The following is a 13,396-nucleotide window of genomic DNA, read 5'->3' as shown; positions in this document are numbered from 1 at the left end:
GTAACATTGCATCAGTAATAATGGATTGTTAGGTGTGTTAATTCATTTATAATATCATCAGCTGTTCTTCATTGCAAGGTGAACCAAGCATAGCCTTGTGGGTGAGAACACTCCAGATGCCACTACTATGGAACTAAAATCTGCAATATTTGGAGCGACTGATTAGCTAGAAAGTTCATAAAGTGTCCTTCTTCCCTCAGTGAGCTATGTTGAACTTAACTATTTATTAAAAAAAAGAGCCTAGCTTGTCTCAAGACTGACCTGAAATGTGATTTCTGGACATGTGCACTCGTTTGGCCTGTTGTGTGGTGTTGATTAACCAGACTGAGCAGCTTCAGGAACATTGTGGTGATTAAGTGGAGGCTGCAGGCTTCCCTACTGGGACACAAAGACAGAGGGCTGGTAAGCAAACCCGTGGAAACCTGAAGCAGCAAAAGAATGGGACGAAATCAAGACTCGTAACCACTAGGAGGTGGTTTTGGCCATCCATGGCTGGTAAGTAAAGCTTTGAAGGTTAAAAGGCCTCAACTGTCTCAACAATAGATCATATATACAGTGGCACAATTGCTGTGAGGCCGATGAACACAAACATGATGTGTGATTTTTAATTGGATAGGTTATCTACAATAGGTTGTTTGAACAGTGCTCTAGTAAAACTGTAATACACTAGCAAAACTGTAATTACAGATATTTAATAGGTTATGAGGAAGGCAAGACACACTCCCGGAGGTGTGTACATGCTGCCTCCTGAAACAAAAGAAGGCGTCAGACTCGATTTTTTTCGACTTATGTGATCTTAGTAGTTATACTAAACTTTCCACATAACTCTCCTATATGATGAGCAAATGCCATATTTGACAAGGGTTCAGACTTCAGCAATGTTGCACAGCTGTCTGTTCATATTGGGCTGGGAAGATGGTGTCAGTTTATTAAAACAAGCATCAGCAATTAGGTTTTTTACTTGTGGAGAGTGTGAACAGTAAACGGCCATCCCTGATCAAAGTGACGGTGTGTTGCAGATCTACAAGTTCCCTTCAGTTAAACATCAGTTATTCCTTTCTGATGAGCTGTTTAATGTACTACATCTGTTTACTGCCCTCATGCATTTGTTTGTGTGTGTGTTTGACAAACCAGTATGATTATCTATTAATATTTAATGTACAATTATTTAATACTGCACTGTTTGCTGTTTTAAGAAGATGTATCTTTTCAGTTTGAAGTAAAAGTCAGTTACAGCTCTGAACACAAGATTTTTAGTTGTAGTTTGGTAGTTTTTATCTGTAAATACAGAAACTAACTTCTATCAAGTAAAAATGATTAGTTACAAATAAAAGCAAGATTCTGAACAGTGTCAGGTTTTTTTTTCAACTTGCTCTATCTTATCAGATTAGATACTAACCAGATCAGTGAAGGAGAAAGAACAGAGGGAATAGATATTTAACACCAATATACTATTTTTCTCTGCCCTCAGATAACTTGGTAGCTTTGGCCAGTGGTCTGTCTGCTGTGCTTCTGTTTCTTTTGCTGATTGGTCTGACAGTCTATCTGTTGTGGAAGAAGAGACAGGGCCAGAGACACTACCAACAACTGATCAGCACCAACCCAACTATTCCTCCATGCACTGCTGTGCTCCAAACTTCACACTCTAGCAGCTATGGGTGTGTATCTGATCCTGATTCTTAGCCTTTATCTGACCGTTCTACATATTACTGTATATAATAACAGTACAGTAAACTACTGTATGAGTAGCGTACATTTTAAAAAGCACCTTAAACATACCTTTTTAGTTTAGCTCCTCTCTAGATTTTATATTTGCTTTTATTATATTTGTAGACATGAGCACTTAGGTGTTGTTTATTTACATATTTACGTTTCACTGAATTTCTCATTTAATTAATCTTGTTTGATCTATTATTTTAGTACATTTGAATTTCCTTGTACATTTAAAAAAAGAATAATTCCAGCTTCTGATGTTTATAGTTTTTTATTTGTCATTGATTGATGTATTTTAATCTAAGAAAGATAATCTATAGATATTTTATTGTATTGTATGTTATTGTTGCTGCTGTTGTTATAATTATTATCACTGTTGTTATTGTAAGGCAAATGTGCTCTCATGTCTCATAGCCTGGCTGAAGTTCCCTTCTTTCTGCCACCAAGCTTCAAGACTTCCCACGCAGGAGAGAATGAAGGAAGGGAGGAAGAGGAGCAATGGGAGAAGCAGCCACACCTCCACACTCAGCGGGGGTCTCTGACTATAGGCAGTAGGTTGATGGCCAAGACGACTGGCTTTCCTTTAAATTGCGATTCTTATTTGGCCATTAAAACGACTTTCTGTTTAGTGAAATTGGGATGGTAGCTAACTGAACAGAATCCTCTCTGTTCTCATTTGTCTCCCTCACTCTCTTGATAATCACCTCCCTGGCTGTTTGCTCGTGTAGGCTGGTTTCCTCTGGGCAGCCTGAGGCCTGACCTCTACCGGCTGCCCGAGGAGCCCAGTGAGTGGGCAGAGCCGGGAGGCTCCAGCATGCGACTGTGTTTTGCTCTGCAGTACTGTCAGGAGAAAGAGCAGCTGGTGGTCTCCCTGCTTCGGGCTGCTAACCTGCCTGCCCACTGCCAGGGCAACACTACACTGGTCAAACTGCAGCTCCTGCCGTCTGAAGACCGACGCCATCGTCAGGCCAAGGCCCGATGCAAAGGTTGCCAACCCCAGTTCAATGATAGCTTCGTGTTTCAGGTACAGCAGGAGATGGAGACAATTTTTTTTTTGTAGGTTGAGATTGAATAGTGTGACAAAAACTGAATTAAAACAATGTAAACTGCATTGTTTCCCCCATTAGCTAAGTTTACTGTTAGCTATAGCTAGCTAGCATCTTGCACATTTTATACTATCACACACTTCACTCAAACGACATTAAGCATCTAGCTAATATAGACCTGCTTATGTGGTTTTTGACATTGTATAACATACTGTTTATGAAAAATAGAGAAATGTATGAGCAGAACAAGGTGAAGGATGGCTGCTGTAGTAGTTGTGCATTATGCATTACAGTTGTTTTGTTTTATACACACTGTCTCTGTTTTATCACAGGTAAAGGTCTTCTTAGGCACGACATAAAGCCTCACCACGATAAGATGATTAAATTGCACAGCATCTTGTGGCTTATTGCCTTTATAAAATGGCACCAACACAAAATATGATCAAAAGAATAATTCATAATTTGGGTTATTTAACAATTAACTATCTATAAAGCAAGTAAAATACTGTTAGCTAGTTCATTTAGAGTACGATATTGTCGACAAACAGCCATGGGCCGCTGAAGGAGAACAATAACATCATCAAGGACTTTTTACATTTTTTGTATCAAACAATAAGTAAAATATAATAATATAGCAGTTTTCGCTTAGCAGACTAGCTACCTTAGTGACGATGATGCTTATTTCCATTTCCAAGATTCAGTGTCTTGTTGGCGTAAAGCTAACGATGTTGCACATTACTTTTCTCACACTGGTGTAATCTGTAATGGCTCCCTACTCACTACATAGTAGTTTAAGATTCAGCCATGTGTTTACAGTTCCCTGTTGGACATATGGACACTATTTAAGTGTAGAAGTTCACTATACAGGGAGCAGGATCCATTTGAGATGCAGCCTAGGTTTACTACTTAAGGCAGATTTAACCAAACCACACACATGTGAAGCTGGTACATATCCCTGGCCTTTTATTTCACATGAGCAAGTCTATCTGGAACAACATGGTTTGAGGCAAATGTGTACAAAGTGAGGCATGCAGGTTATGCAGGATATTAATGTCATCTTTTGTTTCCAATCAGATTCTCTTCATCATGAAATGTAGTCACATTATAGAAGAAGTTGTGTTAGGGTGGTGCGTTTGTCTGCATGTAGCCAACCAATGACCAATACACAAACAGCAAAAGATCATATATAGATCAAGGTTAAACTGTTATGAATCATATCAGCAAACACACTGAGTCATAGCTCCTCACATTTAATAATGTCTACACGAACAAATAATGAATGACTTCATTCATTTTATTGAAACAGCAGCAGCACTGTGTGAGTGTGTGTTGAGTCCAGCTTGCTCTCTGCAGGTGTCTAGTATCAGTGTGGACCAGAGTACACTGAGTATGAGTGTGTACAGTATGGACCGTCTGAAGAAGCACCACATGGTGGGCCGTGTTCTCTTCCCTCTCAGACTGTCTGATCTCAGAGTGGCAGTAGGCAAAGTGCTGTGGAGGGACCTGGAGACAGAGAGTGATCTGGTACTGATACATATTCCAGTTTCCATAATATGTATTTTATCCAATATCTGATATATATTGTGATATGTAAAGTATCTATGTACATTAGTGTTTTAGAAACTATTACTAAAAACTATTACTATTACTAGAAACTAAACTGTTAGAAGCACATATTACAAGTCTTTGGACCTGAACATGGTTTAAACAGCTAAAACATTTGTGTTCTGAGAAAAGTTGGTGCAATATCAGAAATTTTACAGTGACATGAGGTTATGAGGTATAGTGTTATGATGTACAATACTAAAGCAATACTACAGCAAAACATAAAAAAAAAAACAAGGACTAATTCTCTACATGCTGATTAAACCTTGTCTTGGACTAAAACACCATGTCAATGATGAGTCACCTTACCTTGTTCCATCTTAACTAGTGTTTTGTTTAATTCAGTCATTTTTTGTGAACTTTTGTGAACACTTTTTGTGAACTAGCAAAATAAGGTATAAAAAGAATAGAAATTTGAAAAAGTAGTCCTACTGAACTTTCCATACTTTGTAAAACCCACATTAGGGAAATAAAACAACCAAGGCAGTGATTGTCAGCAAGGAAAATGTCAAGATCCTGTATTCTGTGTGACCTGTTAAGTCCTTGCAACACAACAATGAAAACCTGCTCATGTATTAGAAACTGGATGTCCTAAAACTGATAAACAGTCTAACATGATTTGTACTGGAATTTACATAAAACATGCAACAATTTTAGATAAAGACCTTCTGCTGTTGCAATGAAACTTCTCTTCCTACATTGTCTCCATTGTAATGCAGCCCCTTTCAAAGCTTGGAGACATCCAAGTGTCTTTGAACTTCAACCAATCCCTACAGCGCCTCACTGTGGTCGTTCTTAGAGCTCGAGGACTCCAGTGTTCCAGCAATGCTGGTGAGAATTACAAATGTTTGTTTTAACCATAACTGGAGCTATAGGTGTAGATCAGATATGGTGTATCGTTAACTATAAAGTCTTATCCTGTGGGTTGGACAGGCGTTTGTGTTCAGGTCTCTATGCAGACACACACTCAGGTGGTGAAGACAAAGTGGACATCAGTAGCCAGAGGCAGTGAGCCCATCTTTAATGAGAAGCTGACCTTCAGGCTCCATCCCAGACAGCTGGACACAACCTGTCTAACTCTGGAGCTCCAGCAGCCGGCCACAGAGGAGCCCTCTGAGTGCCAATCAACCCCCAGCACTACTGCACCAAGTAAGGAGTGGTTTACTGTCTTATTAATTTTAAACAATCCTTTTTTAAAATAACAAACATTTGCACTCATATAAAAAAAATAATTAGATTTTTTTGGTGTTTAAAAATGGCCAGCCCTTCATAACTACATTTTATAACTATAGGACCAATAGAAATGGTCTGAAATTGCAAGTATTAAAAGAAACACATACATTAATGTTAGGAATGTTTTTCTTCTCCTGTAAATTCAGCATTTCTGAGCATGTTTTAGTATGACAGCAAAAATATATTCAGTTATATACAAACATATGACAGCAAATGTAATTGTGGTGACACATGCTAGTTTTGTTTAAAATTCCTTTATTTCTACCTGCCTACAGTGTCACTGGGGATCGTGGTCATTGGGCCATTCATGTATGCCAGAGGAAGGGAGCTAGAACACTGGACCGAAATGATTAGCAAGTCACAGGAGCTGGTAAAGCAGTGGCATGGACTAGGAGTAGCTAACGCTATTCACAATCCAACCTGAACCACACTGATTAAACACATAATAACTACAATATTTATCTACACAAATTGACATTTCTGAAAGAGTGCAGTTTCCTAATAGAAAACTGCATCTTCATACGATTTTACAGACTTTACATGTTTTACATAAGGTTGGATGTTGGAAGTAACCAAGCTCTGTGATTGAGCTATATATGTAAAACCTGCCTATCCACATAACCAAGGTCATAAAGAGCTGAAAACATCTTAATTATTCAGATGTATAACACACTGAACAAAACTGAAAGGTCAGACTGGTATAATAACATTTTATTTCTTTAATTGTCTTACTTTGATAAAAGGTTGGTGATGGACAAAAGTATTAAGACACCTCGTCATTCATTGTTTTTCCAAAATCAAGAGAATTTTAAAAAGTGTTTATGGGCCCTGAGTGGTCCAGCTGACCAAGGTGCTGTCACTGGTTAAAATTTCGATCATGATGCTAGCCATCAGCAGCCAAGGCCCAGAGAAAGCACAATTGGCATTGCTCTCTTTAAGGTGGGTAGATGGCGCTCTCTCCCCACATCGCTTTGCTGGAAGTATGTACGGGTTGGGTAATTGGCATTCCAAATTGGGAGAAAAAAAATACAGCGTTGCTGTGAGGATTTGATTGCATTTACAGACAAAAGCTTTAGTGAGGTCAGGATGTGTAATGATCACCACCCCACCTCATTCCCAACCCCCCAGCTCATAACAGAAGTATTGAATAGGGCACCATTATTCCAAAGAACACAGTTCCACTGCTCCACAGCTCATTGAATGGGACTTTATATCCCTCTATTAGGCCTTTTTATATCTCTCTGCATTAGGCAAGATGCCAATAGGATCATATTTACCTGCTCCAGAGCCCTATTCCATTGGCAGCATTTCTCTACAGGGACTAGAAAAGCTATGTTCTATGTGCATTTGTACATCTGTGTCAGCAATGGGTGCAACATAAAGTATCTGAATGCATTCATTAGATGGCGTGTCCACATACTGTATAAAACAGTGTGTGTGTGCTGTTTAATTAATGTGATCAGCCACACCTGCATATGTGAACATAAGGCTGCATTCACTTTTCTTTAAATGGCCTTGTGTTAGCTACAGCTAGTTAGTTTGACAGGTTGCTTATCCAGGTCTGGGTGAGATAGCTGCTCTGAATCTGAAACTCTGGGTTTGGTTAAGCCTCTCCAGTCTGCAGTTGATCATGGAATCCTATACAGTAAGGCCTCTTAGATGCTTAGCACAGTGTTGCAAAGCTAGCTGACTATATCTCTGACTCTATCCCCTCTTATGTTCAGTGCAAAGCTAGGGAAGACTTAATCTGCCTGGACACTTGGATCTAACAGACTAGGAACAATACGCAACATGCCAACTTATTTGCGTTTGTATGAACAAGCATCTCTTTTTCCAGGTTTTTTTTTTGTTATTCAGTTTTACATTATTTAAAAGTATCAGCTGCCCTTTATGTCATGTGAGGCTTTTATGATGAACTGATGAATAGAAATGGTCCATAACTTCTTGGAGTATAATTGTGTTACATTAAACATTCAAATTCATATTGATTTCAAAGGAAAAGTACTATTTTGGAAATGGAAGGCTTTTATGGCAGCAAATACAGTTTGGTCTGAAATTCAATTTTTTTACACTTCAATCTGGAACAAAGTTTTCAGATTATGAAACATTTAATAATATATATTGAAGCTATTTTAGTTCAGTCGATTTAAAGCAAATGGGAAATAAACAAGTACTACAAAATATGAAAATAATATGCCAAAATTGTTAAAAAAAATCTATTCAATAAAAAATATATATCTAAAATTCTACTTCTGGTGAAAATACTAATAGTATTTGTTATGTTTTTAATAATTAGTTTTTACACTTTTGGATGCTGCAACACTAATTAGCCTTAACATTAGTGCCTAATATTGAGAGACAACAGATCTGAGCATTTGAGGCGTGGACGCCACAAGACCTCTGAAGGCGTCCTGTGGTATCTGGCACCAAGGTGTGAACAGGAAATCAGTTAGTTGTAAGTTGTAAGGTGGTGCTTCCATAGTTCGTATCAATTAATGTTGTCTTTTCTGGAACCACTTTTGGTGGGTATTGACCACTGTGTACCACAAAAAGTCTCACATGACCTGCCTAATGTTTTGGAGATACTCTGGCCAACTCGTCAAAGTGGCTCAGATTATTACGCTTGCCCATGTTCCCTGCTTTTAACACATCGCCTTCAAAAACTGACTGTTCACTTAATGCCCAATATATCCACCCCTTGACAGGTGCCACTATAGATGTTATGGCTGATTGGTGTATATACTTTGCCTTTACCATGATCAATATAGCATAGCATGTGTATAATACTTCAAACCTCTGTGTGACACCCTGAGGTTGGATTCCATGCCCAGGAAAGAACAAGCTGTTGAGCAAAGACATTCTGTAACATGCAACATACTTATACAATCATCTGCCAAATGCTGTAAATGTCGATGGCGGCCATTCTGGTTTATAATGTTCCAATCCATCCACATTCAGCAGTAGTGTCAGCTTCTTTTCCAAAACCTTTTTACACAAATTAGTAAACATCTGTCTTCACAAGAAGGTGTGAAATACTGCTGCCTTCAGACTCCTGTTCTTAGGAATGTTCTTCACTGAGTACTTTATAACCTTGTAGAACTTGGGGCAGCAGCCCAAGTGCGGTAAGCGCCAGCCAGTCTGCCGTCCATTGCGTGCTCCCCATAACAGAGTGGAGCATCTCTGAAGTGCCTCCACACTCACTGAGTACTGTCCTGGAGACCACTGGTTCAGTCGAACCACAGTCACAGCTGAGACAAAGCCAAACGAGTGCTGGGAAGTGCCGTGGAACACTTGCTCACCCGCGTCAAAATGGCCACTCTTCTCCCACACAAACTTTGAGTCGTCCTGTTCGCCCATATCAGCCAGGTTACACAGAGCCAGCAGGCAGGAGCTCAGCAAGGTGTTGTTCTCAAGGTGCTGCAGCAGAACTGCCACCAGCCGCGGAACAGCTCCCAACCTCAGCAGCCTCTCCTGCTGTAAATCTGCACAGGAAACAAACACGTATCTGCTGTAGATCTACAACACAATAACCTCTGATCATTTGCATGAACTGCCTCCTGAGGGTGACAAGAACTGGCTGCATGGACATACATTTGTTTGGAAAATGTTGAGATGGGATTTCAGTTATATAGTATCTTTGATTCTTTGAGAAGGCTAGATAACTAAAAATACGGTATATGGGAAAAAAATATTAGGACACCTGCTCATTTATTGTTTCCTCTAATTTAAGGACATTTGTTTCAAGGAGTTTATTCTTTTGTTGGAGTAACTGTCTCTACTGTCCAGGAAAGGATTTATATTAGATTTTGGACCACTGATGTGAGAATTTGATAATCACCACCCACCTAATCCCAAAAGTACTGGATGGAGCACCATCATCTTATACCCCTCTAGCACACGCCTGGCATTAGGCATGGTACCAGTAGATTCATGTTTATCTGCTCCAGAGAGTCCTATTCTGTTGGCAGATTTGTAAAGTTCCTGGTAACCTCTGGCCATTTTATGATGAGAGAAGTCTGGTGTATTAGTAGATGTAATAAGTAATATAATATAATATAATAAGATGTCATTTATAAGTAATTGTTTATTAGCAGCTGTAACATATTAATTTTCCTAGTTACTGTTTCAGAAAAGAAGGCTTTGTATAAGCAGTGTATTGAATGTAGAAAATCAAGTTGGCTCACTGCTGTCATAGCAGATTCTCCCGATGGCTCGGCTAACATGTAACAGCAGATCCTCATCCTTACTGAGCAGCAGTGTCAGAAGAGCTGATATAATTCCAGTCTCAAAGCAGCTGTCTCTCACTGGAGCTGAAACACACACAAAGCAATAAGGGAAGAAACCAAACTGCTTACAAAAGTATTATATTGCTAATAAGTAGTAAACATACCATCTAGCTCTATAAATAACTTGCTATTTGCTGATATCAGTAAATGTTGCCAGTTTATTACGTACACCCAATGACTAGCAAAACATGCACAGTGCAACATCTATCAAAAGTAAAGTAAAATGTATAGCTCTGCTCATCCCCTTAGGTTTCAAAAACAAAACAGCCCATTTTCCATCTCATTTTTCTCGTCTAAACTGTCTTCTCTACGAGCTGTGTGTGCATTTGCACATCTGTGTCAGCAGTGGGTGCAACTTGAAGTAGTGCATTCGTTAGAAGGGGTGTCCACAAACATTTGGACATACAGTATGTGTCAGTATATCTTTCAGACTGCAGGTTGTAAATACATACAGCTGAATCATTTGTACTCTGCTTACCCTCCCTAGCGAGTTCAGCTAGCAATCTGGCTGTGTGTACAGTGAGAGAGCTCTTCCTCCTTAGAGCCTGAGCCAAAACAGGCAGAATGCCACTCTCCACCACCTGTTCGGCTAGTCCTCGTTCTGATGGAGAAGCACACAAACACGCGCGCACGCACACACACACACACAGTTAAAATCTCAAGGGATAATTGAGAGATGACTTTATCACAGTTTTTGCACTTAAACAAAAATCAGGCAAAGCATCCTCCAGGCATTTCTTTTTCCATTTGATGTCTGCTGGCCCTTACCATGTTTGTGGATGATGGGCCAAAAGAAATGGTCCAAAATAACTTGGAATAAAATTGTGGTAAATGAACTCACAATCAAAGTTAAGAACAGTTTCTCCTTCCATGTACTGATACCATGTCAAAGGCATTTCAGACCAGTCAGACCAGTCTTATCCTGCCTAAACGGAACAAACCAATACTGAATTAAAGGGCATATCTTGGTCATGTTTACACAGGTGCCACAATCCCTAACAGCTGGCTAGCTGGCAGGTCCAGTGTGAAGTGAGAGTTTGAAGGAAGACTGGCTAATCAGCCCTGTCAATCAATGGCTTGACCAGACACAAATGCGGATTAGCATGTCTCAAATCCACAAAGGTCACGCATTTACCTATGGTGATGTTCACACGGGCACTTTAACATTGGACACAAACGCTTGCCATGTATTTCACTGAGAGCAATTCAGTGACAGACCGCCAACACCAGCGCATAGCAACAGGTCAATACTACACTCTGTTGTTGTCTGTTAAGAGAGGATTTTTTGACAGCACAGTCTGACACAGTCATATTTTTGGCTCCATGGTTTCCTCCTACAGGTGGGGAGTGCAATTTACTTTTACTCCACCGCAGTAAATACAACTTGTTGTTTGAGCTCCCCTCATGGGACACATGCATTTTACAAGACATACAGAACCAGCACTAAAGATAAAGGAAGCCTGTGGACTGATGTGGTACAGTAATATTACAGGACAAATATGACACAGAGTGCAGTAGCTGAGGTTCTGGGCCTGGAGTGGCAATGACAAGTATATTACAAGTCAGTGGAGCATCAACATGATGTTAAAGCTGTTATTTTACAATCTCTACATAATATTGCCTTTAAAAAGTTAATCAGAGTCACCAGAATATAGCTCCCCAGTAACACATTTATGCTATTTTATCAAAATTGTCATATGAAGGCACCCTGCAGCCATTATGCCCCCACTTTAGATAAAGGTATATAATTTTCAGGGAAACTGAATCAATTGCAGAATCAGTGCTGAAATGTACGTGATTCTCACTCATTTTGGGGTTCTTAACACATGAAAGACGTTATATATGTCTGTGTCACTCACTCTTCTCCACAGCAACAGTCAGCAGGGTGTCCAAGTGGGGTTTCAGTTCCTCATCAACAAGCTCTGTGGTCACACTGATTGCATCTAAGGCAGCACCGAATGAGTCTGCTAAAAAAAAAATCAGTATTAAAATCATACGTTAATCACTGAAGACATTTAGACATGCATTGTGTATATGCACACCAAAAGTGCTAGTCAGAATGTATTGGTCAGAAATGGTGATCTGTAGGTTAGAGGAATACAGTTAGAAGAACACGGGTTTGGTAGCTGACTTTTTTGTGTATGTGTGATTTCAGTTTCAACAGCAGCAGCCTACCTGTCTACCAGCCTACCTGAGTGAATAGAAGAGCAAGTACAACATGGACTGATATCCAAATGGCATAACGTTAAAGATGAAAGATTCTAGACTGACAAAAAAAGAAAGAAGCACCATTCAAAAGCGAAAGTTTGGGCAACCCAACAAATGTGCTCCCAGACCTTAAGTAGCTTGTTAGCACCATGGCCTGTTTACAATCTTCACGATTAGGGACGGCACTCATCCCAACCACCTTGCCAGAAATTTACCTAAACATAATTGAAAATCAGTGAATAGATGTCAAAAGAGCAGTGCATACAAGACAGCCCAAAAAACTAACAGAACCTGCAAGCTTTTAGCCAGGGGTGTATGGAGGAGGGATGCCTGTGACTGACAGGGGGCCAAAAATGTATTAAGTGAGGATTTTGCCAGAATTGATAGAGTTGTGGGGCCCAGTAATGCCTTTTAATGGGGTCCACAGTCATTGACAATGCCCTTGCTGTTTACAAGCTAAAATACTAGTAAAAGGGAATTATACTAAGGAATGACCAAGTGGGGTGCCCCAACTTTGCTGCTTTGGGTCTTTTTTTCTTTTTGATATTTTGAAGCTTTAAATAATGCGGAAAAAATTATGTGTCCAAACTTCTCACTGCCATAGCTACATAATTACATGACTAATAAGCCAAACAGGCCTACAATTTAAAGGGTTTGTTTTGGATGCTATTTGAATGTCCTGCAAATGCTCTTCCATACATTGCTACTCACCCTTGGCTGTGCAGGGCAGGGGGTGATCGGCTGTCCGCCTGTCCATGTGTATGGGAGGTAGAGTATGGGTCTCAGCTTGCAACCCATGTGATGTGCATTACACAGAACATCCGTAATCTGACTGAAACACTGCAAGCTCTCTACTCTTTAACCTTAAGACACTTTTCCTAATTTCCACTTTTTCAGTCATCCTAATCTCTGTTCTTCCAGACATTACCAATAAAACTAACTACTACAGATGAGCAGATGAGAGGCTCTCCTTGCTCTTTGCTTGTTTTTCTCTATGTGTTTATGTTGTGCTCCTCCTTCTGTTTCCCATGCATTTTCTTTCCTTCAATCCCTGCCCCCTCCTTCTCAGATCTGCACTAATGCATTCCAAATCCTAAATCTCTCTAAAGCTCCTTGCTTGCCAGGTAGCCTCTAGGTGACACTGTATCATGCTATGTACAATGAAGGCTCAAAACAAGGTAAAACTAAGTCTAGCTGGACAGTAATCTGGTGTTTGGACGTGTGTTTGTTTGGGTGTTAGCTTAACCATTTTCAAACTCTCATTGAGGAAGCCCAGGATTCATAGTTAGTGTACAGTTTTAGTGT

The 13,396-nt window shown here is 39.8% G+C and overlaps 2 protein-coding genes across 2 annotated transcripts; one reads left to right on the top strand and one right to left on the bottom strand.

Annotated features, from left to right (window-relative positions):
- The first annotated feature begins 488 nt into the window (after nt 1–488).
- On the top strand, nt 489–6,060 carry syt15 (synaptotagmin XV). The gene is made up of 8 exons (XM_072667936.1): nt 489–495; nt 1,472–1,658; nt 2,128–2,264; nt 2,442–2,737; nt 4,113–4,283; nt 5,084–5,195; nt 5,298–5,513; nt 5,873–6,060. Exons 1-8 carry the CDS (start codon nt 489–491, stop codon nt 6,019–6,021), a joined length of 1,275 nt encoding a protein of 424 aa, XP_072524037.1. The 3' UTR covers nt 6,022–6,060.
- Nucleotides 6,061–8,612: 2,552 nt separating this feature from the next.
- On the bottom strand, nt 8,613–12,848 carry LOC140544414 (rap1 GTPase-GDP dissociation stimulator 1). Its single transcript, XM_072667935.1, has 5 exons — nt 12,803–12,848; nt 11,743–11,850; nt 10,362–10,484; nt 9,782–9,907; nt 8,613–9,079 (listed from the first exon to the last, which is right to left on the bottom strand). The coding sequence occupies exons 1-5, from the start codon at nt 12,846–12,848 to the stop codon at nt 8,613–8,615; spliced, it is 870 nt and encodes a 289-aa protein (XP_072524036.1).
- Between the last annotated feature and the right edge of the window lie 548 nt (nt 12,849–13,396).

This window comes from Salminus brasiliensis, chromosome 22 (assembly GCF_030463535.1).
Source record: "Salminus brasiliensis chromosome 22, fSalBra1.hap2, whole genome shotgun sequence".
Classification (NCBI taxonomy): domain Eukaryota; kingdom Metazoa; phylum Chordata; class Actinopteri; order Characiformes; family Bryconidae; genus Salminus; species Salminus brasiliensis.
This window is presented reverse-complemented; position numbering and strand designations above follow the sequence as displayed.